Consider the following 15,240-nt stretch of genomic DNA (forward strand, 5'->3'; position numbering starts at 1 on the left):
TTTGTTGTATGTAAAGTTATTTCTTTCTAATTTATAACATACTTGGAAAAACCTGGCCAAACTGAAAACAGTTTTATGTTTTTAAATGATGCTGTGCATACAGAAAAGGTCACATGCATACTTTCTCATTCGTTAAGAGGACTTTATTCAATCAAATGCTACAGTTTCATGCAGAAAGGAAAAACTATTATAATACTATGGATCAGGTTTCAATTCAGTGCTAGGAATGAACCATAAAGATGTCAATTTGGTTCTGTTGGCAGACAGCTCTATGTAAATCCTGTTCACAGATGGTATAGTGTTTATTAAAGAAATAGGTCAAGCATGGGTCCTTCTCAGAACATACCCACTGAGAACCACATTTTCACAAAGGAATTTTCCAGGTACAAATATTGACATGTGAACGGCATATGACTAAAATTACCTAATGTTGATTGTTGATGAGGCCATCAGAAATTAGACCCTGGGTTTAACATTACATTCAGTGTAACATTTGTGAACTTTATGAATACTCTTTAAACGTCCAGAAAAACCACACCTGCATAAGTGTACATATCTACTACCATCTTTATGCTAAATTTTGAAGGAAATACTTTAAGCTTAGTGTAGTTGACAAAAGCAATTTTTCCCAAAGAGTAAATGATAGTTTGTGATCTACATAACGAGCCATTAGGATTGTAGGGAAGGAAAGGAGAAGTTACTTCTCAATGTAAAAGCTTAACAATGGCACTGTGAGTGGTGAATGGCCCACTATTTGATCCATTTTTTTTAAACAGTGAAATTAATGCTAGGAATGCTTCTTAAAGGTCATGAAACGCCATGGAAAAAAGGCTTGGCTTATCCTGAGATCTAGCCCAATGAAGAAAGAGGAAAAATTAAGCCTTTCTGACTAACCTGAGAATCTCAGTTGTGCAGCCAAAGGGCAGTTGGAGGTGATTTCTAGCTCCTGCCATGTGAGGGGGAGGTTTCTGAGCTCAGCACCTGTGAATGTGGAGGTGAAAAAACCCTAATCCCACATGGCTCACATGAGCAAAAGAGCACCTCTGTCTGCCTTCAAAGATCTACTTATCAGTCACTGTATTTTGTTCTTGAAATAAAGTGTTTTTTAATTTTTCAGTGTTAAAAATATAAGCACTATCTAGTGCCAGATGCTAAGAATCACTGCAGACAACATATCAAATCATCAAAGAAATTCAAGGAATAAGTACGTAACTTCACATCTCCAATGTGGTAAATAGCATTACACATTGGAAACTGCAGTGGACACACCGAGGAAAGTATCCCTTTGGTGTAACTTGGTGTAAAAAGACAACAATATGAAAGGGACACATAAATCCCTCACATTGCACCATCATACACTTCTCAGGCTGTATGGGGTACTTGCAACAATTCACTTGTACCTCCCACTAACCAGATGAAAAACTGAGGCCAAAAGAGAAGTGAAGTTGGCAGGACCACGAGCTGCACGGTTGGGACCAGGATGAAAGTTAGCTGTACCTGGATATACACCTAACCAGTTCTAGAATGAATAAGACCCTCCCTATAAACGGTACTTCCAGCCGGGCGCGGTGGCTTATGCCTGTAATCCCAGCACTTTGGGAGGCCGAGTCGGGTGGATCATGAGGTCAGGAGATCAAGACCATCCTGGCTAACATGGTGAAACCCCATCTCTACTAAAAATACAAAAAATTAGCCGGGCATGGTGGTGGGCACCTGTAGTCCCAGCTACTCGGGAGGCTGAGGCAGGAGAATGGCATGAACCTGGGAGGTGGAGCTTGCAGAGAGCCAAGATCGCTCTACCACACTCCAGCCTGGGCGACAGAGCAAGACTCCGTCTCAAAAAATAATAATAATAAAATAAATAAAATAAAATAAAATAAAAATACAAATAAATGGTATTTCCAGTAGCCTGCCTTCTCTGGGACATGTGAGCACTTCCCCAAAGGAGAGAAATAGCCTAAGTCTAACAAAAGCCCTAGAATAGGGAGTTTCTCACTCCGTAACCAAACCTAACAGTTAGCAAAGTATGTCCTTCGGTTCTGCTGTGCTAATATTTTTTCCAAATCATCATTAAACACTCAAACAGCTTCTGTATTAAGAGAGAGCACAGCAGAAATTCTCACATGCAAATTTTAGATGCATTCAGAAGGGTTGTGGGTGCAAGAAAGAAGGGGAGAAAATACCTTGACCAGTCAAACTGAGTCTCAGTAAATCTGAAAGAACCCTGAGTCAAAGAGCATGGAGTGCTTTTTCAAATCCATTGAAATTACGCTAGCTCAGCTTGTCTAATCTTCCCCCAACCACAGTTAGAAAGAAAGCCTCGATTTCCTTGCCTGACAAATGAGGTAACCCAGGCATAGAAAGCTTAAGACACTGCCGGGCACAGTGGCTCATGCCTGTAATCCCAGCACTTTGGGATGCCAAAGGCAGGCAGATCACCTGAGGTCGGGAGTTCGAGATCAGCCTAACCAACATGGAGAAACCCCATCTCTACTAAAAATACAAAATTAGCCAGGCGTGGTGGCACATGCTTATAATCCTAGCTACTCGGGAGGCTGAGGCAGGAGAATGGCTTGAACCCAGGAGGCAGAGGTTGCAGTGAGCTGAGATCGCGCCATTGCACTCCAGCCTGGGCAACAAGAGCGAAACTCTGTCTCAAAAAAAAGAAAAAGAAAGAAAGAAAGCTTAAGACACTTACCCAAGGCAGCCCAGGATATCTGTGGCGGGCAGGACTAGGACATGGGCTCCAAACTGCCAGCCCTGAGGTGGATACATGCCTAGGGCCTGTGTGCCTTAAGCGTGCCATCTTCAGCAAACATCCAAATCCCTGGCTGTTCTCATCAACAGCCTTCAGATCTTAATTCAGTTTCCCCAATAGACTCTCCTGCTTAAGAGAACCAACTTAGAGATACCTGACAAACACTACTTCAGTCATAACACATGTTGATGGCTTGTACCCTTGATAGGATGATGAAAATGACATTTTACCTCTGAGATTTTTCTCCCAAAAACACATACCCAATCTAATCATGAGAAAAACATCAGACAAATTTCAAGAGGAGGCATCAATGACTAGTACGCCTCAAAACTGCCCATATCAACCAAAACAAAGGAAGTCTCAAAAACTGGAACAGCTAAGAGGAGCTTAAAGGGACATGACAAATAAATGCAATGTGGGATCCTAGATGGGATCCTGAAACACAAAAGTGACATTAGGTAAGAACTAAGGAAATCGGAATAAAGCATGGACTTTAGTTAATAAGAATAAGTTAGCTATTGCTTCATTGATTGTAACAAATGTACCACACCAATGTAGGATGCTATTAATGGGGGGACGGGGGGGACTGTTTCCAGGAGGCGGGGAGTGTATAGAAAGTCTGTACTGTCTTCTCAATTTTCTGTAAATCTAAAACTGTTTTTAAAAATCACGCCTGTGTGAGAGAACCAACTAATGCAAGATTCAAACCCACTGAACAGTTTAATTCCTTAGCAAAGCAAGATCCCTCTCACTCATACTTACAAATCTTTGTCTTAGAGCTTTAGTTAGCAGGAATCACTCCTCAGAGCCTACACATTTCTGTAGGAACAAAGTAAATGTCTTTAATTTATTTTATGTTATTTTTTAAGACAAGGTCTCGCTCTGTTGCCCAGGCTGGAGTGCAGTGGCGTGATCTCCGCTCACTGCAACCTCTGCCTCCTGGGTTCAAGAGATTCTCCCACCTCAGCCTCCCAAGTAGCTCAATTTACATGCATGCGCCACCATGCCCAGCTAATTTTTGTATTTTTTTGTAGAGTTAGGGTCTCCCTACCATTGCCCAGGCTGGTCTCAAACTCCTGGGCTCAAGCAATCTGCCCACCTTGGCCTCCCAAATTTCTGGGATTACAAACGTAAGCCACCGTGCCTGGCCTGTAAATGTCTTTAACAAACATGGAGCTGGCAAACAAAAATGAGAGCCATGCTCACCCTATCCCAGTTCCTATCCTTTATCATATTATTAATTCCTAAATTAACCAATTAATTTAGGAAGATTTGGTCTTAGAAGATGACCTGTGTGGGTAAAATGTATTTATATTACTAGATAGAAATTGTTTTTATTGAAAAGTTTTTTGAAAATTAATCTTTATTTCTATCAATAAGGCCTAAAAATATAAATCGTTTTTTCCATGTATTTCAAACCTTACTTGTTGGGTTAATTAAGATACTGGAAAAGAAAAGAGGAAACTTTCTTAAGTGAGTCACTGTACATATTTTGTCATGATTGTAGAAATTATGTCATCATATCCATTGACAATATATCTTAAATTTCTGTTTCCAATTACACAAATTATTTTATTATATGAATACAAACTTTTTTGTTATTCCTTTTTAAAAGAAATCTAAAACTTAAGCAGTATTTCTTGTCTGCTCTATTTATACAACTGTATTTATACAACTGCTGGGTCAGAAATGTATTTTCTGCTTAGGAATCAGATTTTAAATTCTCAGTTTGCTTTTCATTCTCTTCTTTATCCTCCTCTTTACTACTGATAAAACTCTATCAGTAAAGAAAATTATTGCCTGTGCATAATTGCAATTTAAAATAATTCTAAAAACTCATACTGAACAAACTATGTATGCAATTCCTTGTCTTCATAGATGTCTTTTACTGATTTCCAACATTATACTGCATAAATCAGATCCTACTTCCAGCTGAGACGTTCTCTTACAGTTTTTTATTTAAATGATTTCCCTAAAAGATGACAATGTAGAAAAAGCACTTGGAGCATGAAGCAGATAGACAGCAAAACCCAAAACACATTTTAATCCATTCCAAACACATGGCTGTTTCCCTATCTCAAAAGAGTAATTTAAGGTTCTCTTTATCTTGACATTCCCACAAGCAAGTTTCTATAAAATAGAAAGAGAACCTTAACCTGCCTATGCGCAGCACACAGATCAGAGCACAGGGCAAGACAAATGCCTACCAGAGCCTATGCCAGCTCTTCCCTGGGGCCAGCCCACCCCTCCCAGGCTGCCCGCCACCTCCACGAGAAGCACCAGGGATCACGTTTCTCTTCTTATATCCAATGTCACCCTCTCTCCTGAGTCTCTTGGCAAGTCTGCATCCTGCCCATGAAAATTTGGGATGTGAAATGAAGGAACAAGCAAGCAGTTGTAAACAGATCATGAAATTAACCTTTCCAGCTGAAATAGGCCTTATTTGCATAAGCACAGCTTCCAAAGGTGCATTACATAAAATACAGGGTGATTTTTTATAAGATTTTTCATGGCATTATTTTGTCCTCCTTTTGTACAATTCATTTTGTGATGCCCACTTAGATACAAGTCAGGCTCCTCAGCCATCGTTTTTAAGTAATACAAATATATTTTAAGGCAGAAATTTAAAAAATCAATTCCTACAAAAATTCATCTTACTGCAATATTAATCCCCATACTCCCCTCATTTTCCCGCCTCTCATACACCCAGTTGGTAGAGTGCACTGTGGTCCCCTCAATCAACTGCCCCAGCCCTTTCCTTGTCCATTTGGAAACAGCCCCTTTACCATAGAATGGATGAATGATGGACCTTCCATAAAAAGAGAGCTGAGGTTTGCCTCTGGCTGGGCAAGGAGCCCACTGGCGGTCAGCATCTCCTGCACCCTCACACCTCACAGCCTCTCACCCTATCTCTGTGTCTCCCCCACCCCACAGTCCTCTGAACTGACAGCATGGCTAACCCTCGGGAACATTCCAGCAGCCTTCTCCAACTGAGTGCATGCAGCCCTGTTCTCCTAGTACAGCAGTTTTGTTCACATCCCAAAAATGAGTCTGAAAGGAAACCCCAAAAGAAAATGTCTCCCTCCCCTCCCTTCCAAATCCTCACACATTATGATTCTCACAAATTCATGTTGCCCAGTATCATAGCAAGATACACAGCACTTCCTAGAATGAGTCCCAACTTCATCCTTGGCCTCCGATTGATGGTATTTTTCTTCATTTTCCCACTCTGGTAAATTACTCTTGGATTTAGATTCCTGTCACTAAAATTCTATTTCAGAGCTACATCTTGGTGGCTCAGTCCCCTCCCTCACCCTCCCTCCATTAAGCACAACACGGAAAGAAAGTTCCCTACCTTTCACTGAGGCTTCTCCACAACTGTGCACCTGCAACAGGGAGAAGCAAAATGTGAAACTTAACAGAGGTATTTTTCTCCTGAAATATTTCTCAACTCTGAACTAGTCCAAGCTATTTAAAGTGGAATGCTCAGATCTCTAACACTCAGGACACCATCAAGTCATACAGGGTACACTGCTGGCACCATGGCTAATTCAGGCAATTCGTCCACATATATTTATTGAGATCCTACTACATGTAAAACACTTGGGTGAGTACCGTGGGAGATAGGACACTCTATAATACATGGACCCTGCCTCGGGGACTTCATTGTCCCCTGGGGCAGACAAAATATGAACCCAAGTAAATATGAACCAAGATAGGCAGTATAGGAACTAACTACACAAGAGGGAGGCACACACCATGTGAGTTCAGGGAAGAGAGAAAATGCAGCTGCTCAAAAAGTGCCAATAATAGAAATGGCATTTAAGGTGAGTCTTGACATGGTGCCGACAAAAGGAGAACTAAGACAACTGTTATTTGAAAAAAGGAGATTTTTATCTATTCATTGTTTAGATGTTTTGACTTTTATGTAGGTGCAAATGAAATCAATATAAAACATAAAATACACACACACACACACACACATATACATATGCACACCTAGATCTAATTTGCTTTCTTAATTTTCCAATCAATGTCTTTATTTGACTACATCTTGATATTATACTCCCAGCTACCAGCTTCAATGCAGCTCAATGTAAGAAATGATCATGAGGAAGCTTCTGCATTTTCCATCTAACAAAAAGCCAAATGTGTTTTCCCTTATGTTTTTCAATATCCCCTATCAAGATCTATGGGATAAATCCTTCTTAACCTTTACTTCCAGAAATAAGTGTCTCAAAATTGCTTCCTTCATTTTTTTCAAATAATTAGAATTGTGCAATTGATGTGGTTTTCCTTTTTGCCTTGGCTGCCAATATGCATGTGGATAAATCTGTTGATCAATCAATGGTTACCAGGTTAGACTCTTGCTCCTCTTCTAGAACTCTTTTGAACAGTTTTGTGCTTATGTTCCAAATAAGCTTCTTCAAACTTGTTGGAGGAAGGTGACATATAAAAACAAATGGAGAACTCAAAAGAATGCAGGGGACTGTGAGCAATAATAAGGTTTCAGCTAAAGTTGGAAAGTTGGAAAGCATCAGCTCAGCTTGTCATTTGACAATTCTCTAACAATCCTGGAGCCAAGAGTGGAGAAAGTAGATGATGGTATAGGATGGGCATTGGCTTGTTTGTTTTATTATTAAAAAGTAAAGAAATGAGTATAGCTGATGGATAAGGAAACAAGGACCTTTAGAATGGTAAGGACAGCATCTCTGTAGTCATTGAGCATGGACCAGGTAGGAGCTGAGTGGAGGGAGGAAGTCAGTCTAAAGGCAGGGCTGAAGAACAGTACAAGTGGCAAGAGACTTAGCAGGGAAAGAGTCCATCCAAGAGTCAAAGAGCTGGTTCAACAGGCACGAAAGGCCAGGGAGGAGTGGAGACAGGGTGCACTGAGAACTAACTCGCAGACTCTGCAGGTCTTGGAGACACTGTGCTTCCAAAGGCCAAGGTCAAAGATGAGGCTACCTGATAGGCAACCAAATCCAGGCCATCTGACAAGCTATGAGCGTACAAGTTGGAATGACAGAGAATGGTGAGTGCACGAAGGACTGCAGTTCATGGGCCACAATCCCTACTGAGACCACAGTTGATGGCAACCAGGGTGCTGAGGCCAGGCATCAATGGACAGTGTAGATTTCACAGGAAGGAAAGTATAAAGCAGCAGTGGTTACAGATGCTCCACAGGTGGCTGGGGGAGCCTCAGAGCCACCCACTGAGCCCTCCTCCCACAGCACAGGGCAGTAGCTAGAGAAGATCTTCAAGAGAGCTGGGGGGCAGGCACGCTGGCTCACACCTGTAATTCCAGTGCTTTGGGAGGCCAAAGCGGGAGGATCACTTGAGGCCAGGAGTTTAAAACCAGCCTGGGTAACACAGCAAGACCCCATCTCTACAAAAATTAAAAAAGAAAATTAGCCAAGTGTGGTGGCATGCACCTGTAGTCCTAGCCACTCAGGAGTCTGAGGTGGGAGGATCACTTGACCCAGGAGCTCGAGGCTGCAGTGAGCTATGATCACACCACTGCACTCCAGCCTGGGCAACTCAGTGAGACCCCAATTCTAAAAATAAACAAACAAACAAACAGAAAAGAAAGCGGGGGGCAGATATGACTGGTTCTATCTCAATGAGAGAGAATGAAGCTAGTCATGGAAAAGTTTCAGGATGCAGGAGGAGTTTTCCAGGCCATAGAAGAGTTCCCCAGAGTTCAGACAAAGGCGTTAATGCAGGGAAGCACACACTCAAGGTACATAACAATGAGAAAGAGAGGGAGAGAGAGGAATCCATCCCAGCGAGAGGATGTTCACAGGCAATACAAAATAGACATGGGCTCCCACAGGTTTCACAAACATTCACTCACAAGATGATATCACTGACTTTTTTTTTTTTTTTGAGACGGAGTCTCACTCTGTCACCAAGGCTGGAGTGCAATGGCGTGATCTCAGCTCACTGCAACCTCTGCCTCCTGGGTTCAAGTGATTCTCCTGCCTCAGCCTCCTCAGTAGCTGGGATTACAGGTGCCCACCACGACGCCCGGCTAATTTTTTGTATTTTTAGTAGAGACAGGGTTTCACCATGTTGACCAGGCTGGTCTCAAACTCCTGACCTCAAGTGATCCACCCGCCTTGGCCTTCCAAAGTGCTGAGATCATGCGGAGGCATGAGCCACTGCACCCGGCCTCATCCATCTATTTCATATTAAGCACCTAAGATGGTATCAAAGATTGTAACTGGGAGTCGTCAAAGTCATAGAAGCAGAAAGTAGAATGGCAGTTGCCAGGGGCTGGAGGAAGGGGGAACAGGGGAAAGGGGGACTTGGCTGTTCAATGGGAACAGAGTTGCAGTCATCAAAGATGAAAACACTCTAGGGATCTGCTATACAACAATATGCACGGGAAACAATACTGTACACTTAAAAATTTTCTAAGAGAATAAAACAAAAATAATAACTGGGGGAAGGATACAATTAAACTCTCAACAATAAAAGTTTCATATTTTTAGCGAGAAAACGTGGGAAGCAGAGAAGTTGGAAGAGAGGGAAGGAGAGGAGACTGCTGACTTGGTCGTCCTTTCATTGCCATTGTCGTTGCTATAAGCCAGGGCATCTAACAAGAGCAGCTGGCAGTTCTGATTGAAGCCATGGAGTTACCGTAACTGCATCTGGATCTAACGTGAAGCCAAATTGTGCCCTGCAGAGACTGATTCATCGCAGCAGCAGCACCCTGCGCTAGGAGGCCTGCGAGATGGGGCTGCTGCCAACTATTCACAGGGCTCCCCAATGGGCCTTTGTCCTAAGAGACTCTACTGAAGGAGGATGAAGCTGGCACCAGAGTTTCTTCAGCACAGAAAAGAGAGCTCTAGGAAGACAGAGTAATCATTCCCATTGCTTTCTTTTTTTTTTTTTTTTTTAATTTTTCATGCAGTAGAAATGCTACACTCAGAGCACTGTCATCCGGTGAAGACTGAAAGCCTGTCCTTGGGCAACGGCCTGATCTACAGGATTGCAGGGAGGCTCTGCCTCGAGAGAGGTTTGGTTCCCCACGGGGAGCCCAGCACCCAGGTTGGGCCTCAGCACAGAAAGGGGCTCAACACGGACTGACCCAGGAACACACAAACCCCATGTGGCCCTGATGACATGTCAGCTGGGCGAAGTAGACAGCTACTATGCTGAAGTCCCTTCTATTTGACGCTTTTATTGACCTCTTATAAAGCTCTGTGGTATGAGGATATTTTCTGCCATTTCACAGGACAGAGAGGTTCAGATGGTATAGGAGGCTGACTCACAGCTCACAAAGATACCAAGTCACAATCCCTGGAATCCGTGATTGTCACTTCAAGTGGAAAAAGGGTCTCTGCTGAGGCGATTAGGTTAAGAAATGTGAGATGAGAAAATCACACTGGATTATCTAGGTAGGCCCCAAATGCAATCGTAAGTGTACTTACAAGAGGAAGATGGAGAAGTTTGACATAGACAGAAGAGAAGGTCAGGTGAGCATGAAAACAGAGATTGCAGTGATGCGGCTGCAAGCCATGGAATGCCCGCAACTCCCAGGAGCTGCAAGAGGCAAGGAATGGATCCTTCCTTAGAGACTCCAGAGGGAATGCAGCCCTGCCAACGCTTTGATTTGGGCCCAGTGACACTGACTTCGGACTACTGTCCTTCAGAACTTTAAGAGAAGATGTTTCTGCTGTTTTGAAACACCAAGTTTGTGGTCATTTATTACAACAGCCACAGAAACAAATGCAGTCTATCATGGGGCTTCTCCACAGGTAGGAAATGGAATGAACTAGCTCAAAAATGAGGCCCTTTAGGCTGGCATTCTTTCTATTCTACTACCTTAATTTTTTTAAAGGACTGAATCCTTGCAATGTAAAGGTTTCCTGCAATTTGTGAGTATGAAATTTCCACATCTGCATGAATATCAAGCCCATGAGTCAACAGCGGAAACGATCTGTGTGTGAGGGGCCAGGGGTGAGAAAAAGACAGTTGCAAAGTCTTTCAGCTTTACCTTTGGCCTTCCACACATGTCTATTCCTTATAACTTGTGCCCAGACTAGGGCCAAATTTGAGGAAACACTGAAAACACTCCGATGCTCAGCTTGCTTCCTGGGTCCATGTTTAGCTTACTCTACACCAAGATAAAATGGTTGCAGATAAAATGTATGAGTGGCTTTATGTCCTGAGATTTCCCTGAGGGAGTTCCTATAGAGGGTGAACATATTACTGTCTATTTAGGAAAACAGGCTGTCCTCTACCAGATATGAGTCAAGGCAGATAAATAAGAATCATCAAGGACTGATCCACAGACGAACTCTGGCATGAAACCCTGATGCATGGAGATGCCCCACCTCAAGGCAACCTGGATACATGTGTGGTAAACAAGTATCACAACAAGTGCCTGTTTGGGCTGAAATTGGGGAGTTAGGTGTCTATTCCCTGAAACAGAAAAAAGGAAAGTGAAGATGGAGAGAGAGGGAAAAAAGGGAGAGAAGGAAAAGTGCATTGAAGAATACAACTGAAATCCACAGATTCACAGAAAGCACTAAGGGCACAAAACCAAATTTGTTTGCCTTCCTGGAATCTTGGGAAGGAAATATCTTCAAACCTGGAAACACACGAATATAAAACAATCTAAAGATGGTTTACATGATGAGTTTAAAAACTGTAAAGACTTATAACTGGATTTCAAGCAGATCCCTAGAACACCATGATAGTAAATCCGTACCAGCTGACATCGCTGGCTTCTAGTTGCCATCAGGGAGGAGATGGGTGCCTCCCATAGGGCGGGCCTAGATATCCCTGCCAGGACTATAATCCAGGCAGCTCTGATGCACATCAGTCCACACGGACCTCCAACAAAAGCATCCCTCCATTTGGGGTGCATTTAGTGAAATTAAATGTCTCTTTGTAACCTCCTGGTGGCTATTTCTGATAAAATCTATCTCATTACATTTAAGTTTATGGGGCTTAATTATTCCCAGGAGGACTTTTCCCAAGTTTACAAAAACTAGCTCGAACAGTGGTACAAGAGGCCCCTCCAAGTATGTAAAAGACTTGAGTCAGATTTGTAATGCAGTCAAATTACTCAAAAAGCACCTCAGGCCAATTTTTTTTTTTAAACCAAGCTCTTGCTTTTAAACTTAATGTTAAAATTTATTCATTTTTCATTATCAACTCATTTTTTAAAATTATTTAACCATCGCTTGCTTTTAAACCCTGAATTAGTTGTTTTTCTTCATTGAGGCAGAGAAAATTTTTACATAAACTAGTCCATTTTCCAGTGGCCCAGTTTCATCATGTGAGATGTAATAAATATTTAACTGTTATCCTCACTGCAGCCTACTTAAATACCAACGCGGTATTTAAAATAGCTCTTAAGACCAAGAGAAAAACCAGCACACACAAACCTTTTACCTACAAGCAGTAGCTACAAAGACAGCATTACCTCAATAAATTATTGTATTGAAAACAGCTAAGTCAATGCCTATATTTGCTTCTGTTCAAAGGACTAATTGGCTAATATGCCTACACAAAGATCAGAAATGCAGGGTCTAGAAAATTAAATACCATATAAATAAAATCTGAGTTTTCTTACCTCTTGTTCTAGACAAAACCATATCCTTTATTATTTGCATAATAACACGCCCAAGTATCATGACGGAAATCAGGTGATATACTCTCCATGGAGTCAATGCAAGGAACCTGCAACAGCGAAACACAAATCAGTATTTCAATTTGAGGATTTTTAACCTTTTCAAAATTGGGTTTACTTCCTGCCACAGAAACAAAAAATGCATTCAATAATGATTTCACTTTTTTTTTTTTTTGAGACAGAGTCTCGCTCTGTTGCCCAGGCTGGAGTGCAGTGGCACTACCTCAGCTCACTGCAACCTCTGCCTCCCTGGTTCAAGTGATTCTCCTGCCTCAGCTTCGCAAGTAGCTGGGATTATAGGCATGAGCCACCACGCCAAGCTCATTTTTGTATTTTCAGTAGAGACAGGGTTTCGCCATGTTGGCCAGGCTCATCACGAACTCCTGTCGTCAAGCGATCCACCCACCTCGGCCTCCCAAAGTGCTAGGATTACAGGCGTGAGCCACTGTGCCTGGCATGATTTCACTTTCCAAAATCACCCCAGTGTGACTGCATGAAAGTTATTTAATAGGCATCAAAGTCAGCAAAATGAAAGTGTCTGAGCCTGCGCACTTTTGTGCTAAGCTTTCTGCTCTACCCTCCAATTTCGGGCAGAGGATTTGCTATCTCGGGCATGGACCAAAATATTGCTCCCAGTGCTGGGCTTCTCCAATAGCCGATGGAGAATGGAAGTGACCTGAAACAGAGTTAGGATGGGCTGCAGAGCCAAGCTGCAGGGCTCTCTAACAGACACGGATGGGCTGCACTACAGAGGCCCTTTAGTCACCACCCTGTCTTGTGTTTTCATTTACGCCCTATTCACTTCTCTAACTACTCCCACCCTCGTCTCTTAAAAACAGCAGTTATTGGCCGGGCGTGGTGGCTCACACCTGTAATCCCAGCATTTTGGGAGGCCGAGGCGGGCGGATCACAAGGTCAAGAGATTGAGACCATCCTGGCCAACATGGTGAAACCCCGTCTCTACTAAAAATACAAAAGTTAGCCAGGCATGGTGGCGTGTGCCTGCAGTCCCAGCTACTCCGAGTCTGAAGCAGGAGAATCACTTGAACCTGGGAGGCAGAGGTTGCAGTGAGCCAAGATCGCACCACTGCACTCCAGCCTGGTGAGAGAGTGAGATTCTGTCTCAAAAAAAAAAAAGCAGTTATTGAAGATCCACTTTGCTAACTCTTTCTCTTTAAGATCATGCTCCCCTTTTGCTACCTGTCTACCTCCTCTCTGCAGGGAAACAAACTAAAAATTATTGACCATGAGCAGCACACAAACCCTGCAGTGCTTTTTTTGGGTGTGTTTGTAAAGAAATCACAAAGAGCGTTGAGCCTTCACATGAGATTAGAGGTCTGTTTACACAAGTTAATTGGCCAAGCTGCCAATGAATATTAACTTTGATAGAATCAGAACTCATAGAAAAATTAATTTAATAAAGTTTAAGACTGTTTGCAAGGCTATAAAGAGAAGTAAAGAACACACGAATACTGCCTTCTGCAAACTTGCTTTCTCATCAGACAAACACAGGCCAAGCTCACAAAGTCCAAGGCAGGCAAGGCTTAGGTGCTGTCACAGAAATGTGCAGAGAACAAGGAAAGGCACAGGGAGAGGGAGGATGGATTCGCTCCAAAGCAGGGAATGGTTTTTTTTTTTTAATTGGTTTTTTGGGTTTGTTTTTTTTTTTGTTTTTTTTTTTTTTGAGATGGAGTTTCACTCTTGCCACCCAGGCTGGAGTGCAGTGGCACAATCTTGGCTCACTGCAAACTTCTCCTCTCAGGTTCAAGCAATTCTCCTGCCTCAGCCGCCCAAGTAGCTGGAAATATAGGTGTCTACCACCATGCCCAGCTAATTTATTTGTATTTTTAGTACAGACAGGGTTTCACCGTGTTGGCCAGGCTGGTCTCAAACTCCTGACTTCAGGTGATCCGCCGGCCTTGGCCTCCCAAAGTGCTGGGATTACAGGCACAAGCCACAACACCCGGCTGGGAAGTTTTTATAGAAGCGGCACTTAACTGGGTCTGGGGAGGTGGATGCAATTCAGATGAAAATAGAGGCTCCTCCAATTAGAGAATACAACATGAACAGAAGATCAGACTCAGGAAAGGGTGAGGTACCTGTGGTACATCAAGTAATCTGGGGTGGCCTCAGCAGGAAGAGAAAGCAAAAGGAGAGGGTTCAGAGACTGGCAGAGAGACAAGATTGGGGAGATAGGATCAGGGAAGACTGTGTTAAGCAGAATGCGCAGTAAGTCTTATGCTACAAGCAATAGAGAGAAAGTCAAAGGTATAGAGCAGGGAAGTGAAATGATGGGTGATTTAGGGAAATGTCTGAGGGCAACAGGAAGGATGTGACGGGGTAGGAAGGAAGCATGGAGTCCAGACCACCTACTAGAAGGTCATGCAGTATGTTTGGTGAAAAGCAGATCAACATGAGATGCTGGGTGACGTGGTGGGTAGAGCCCTCCACCAGAAGGTGGCCAACCCAAGCTCTCACTGGTTCAAATGCTGTTTGTATGGCCTGGGCCAGCAAAATGAGCAGGTGGACTAGGTCAGTGTTTCTTAAATAACAGTCTGCAACTGCTGCCAGGTTGGCTGCCTGGAAAACTTGTTAAAATGTAGATTCCCAGGCCCCAGGCTCCTCCTCCCAGGCCCCCTGAAACAGGTGGTTTGATTACTAGTATTTGCATCTAATAAATATTTATTGATTGCCTAATGGCACCAAGCACTGTGCTACCAAAAGGGAATGGTGAATTAGGAGCATAGAAAGATGGAACAGACATAAAAGACACAAGTTACAGAATAAAATGCTGCAGTCCATGTCTTTAGCAACAATCATTTGTTCCTCCACTAAA

At 42.9% G+C, this 15,240-nt stretch overlaps 1 protein-coding gene across 2 annotated transcripts in view; it reads right to left on the reverse strand.

The window, feature by feature from the left end:
* The window catches only part of RETREG1 (reticulophagy regulator 1), a 146,271-nt gene that overhangs the window by 88,424 nt on the left and 42,607 nt on the right, over positions 1-15,240 (reverse strand). Inside the window, exons 1-3 of one of the 2 annotated variants that reach the window (XM_055112176.2) lie at positions 12,628-12,764; positions 12,348-12,454; positions 6,114-6,144 (exon numbers count right to left, since the gene is read on the reverse strand). In XM_055112176.2, the coding sequence (XP_054968151.1) occupies positions 6,114-6,144; positions 12,348-12,408 (92 nt within the window). In that variant the 5' untranslated portion in view covers positions 12,409-12,454; positions 12,628-12,764. Of the gene's footprint in view, positions 1-6,113; positions 6,145-12,347; positions 12,455-12,627; positions 12,765-15,240 lie in introns of those variants that run through there. The other variant, XM_014344836.4, reaches the window with a different exon arrangement.

The sequence above is a fragment of the Pan paniscus genome, chromosome 4 (genome assembly GCF_029289425.2).
Source record: "Pan paniscus chromosome 4, NHGRI_mPanPan1-v2.0_pri, whole genome shotgun sequence".
Taxonomy (NCBI): Eukaryota; Metazoa; Chordata; class Mammalia; order Primates; family Hominidae; genus Pan; species Pan paniscus.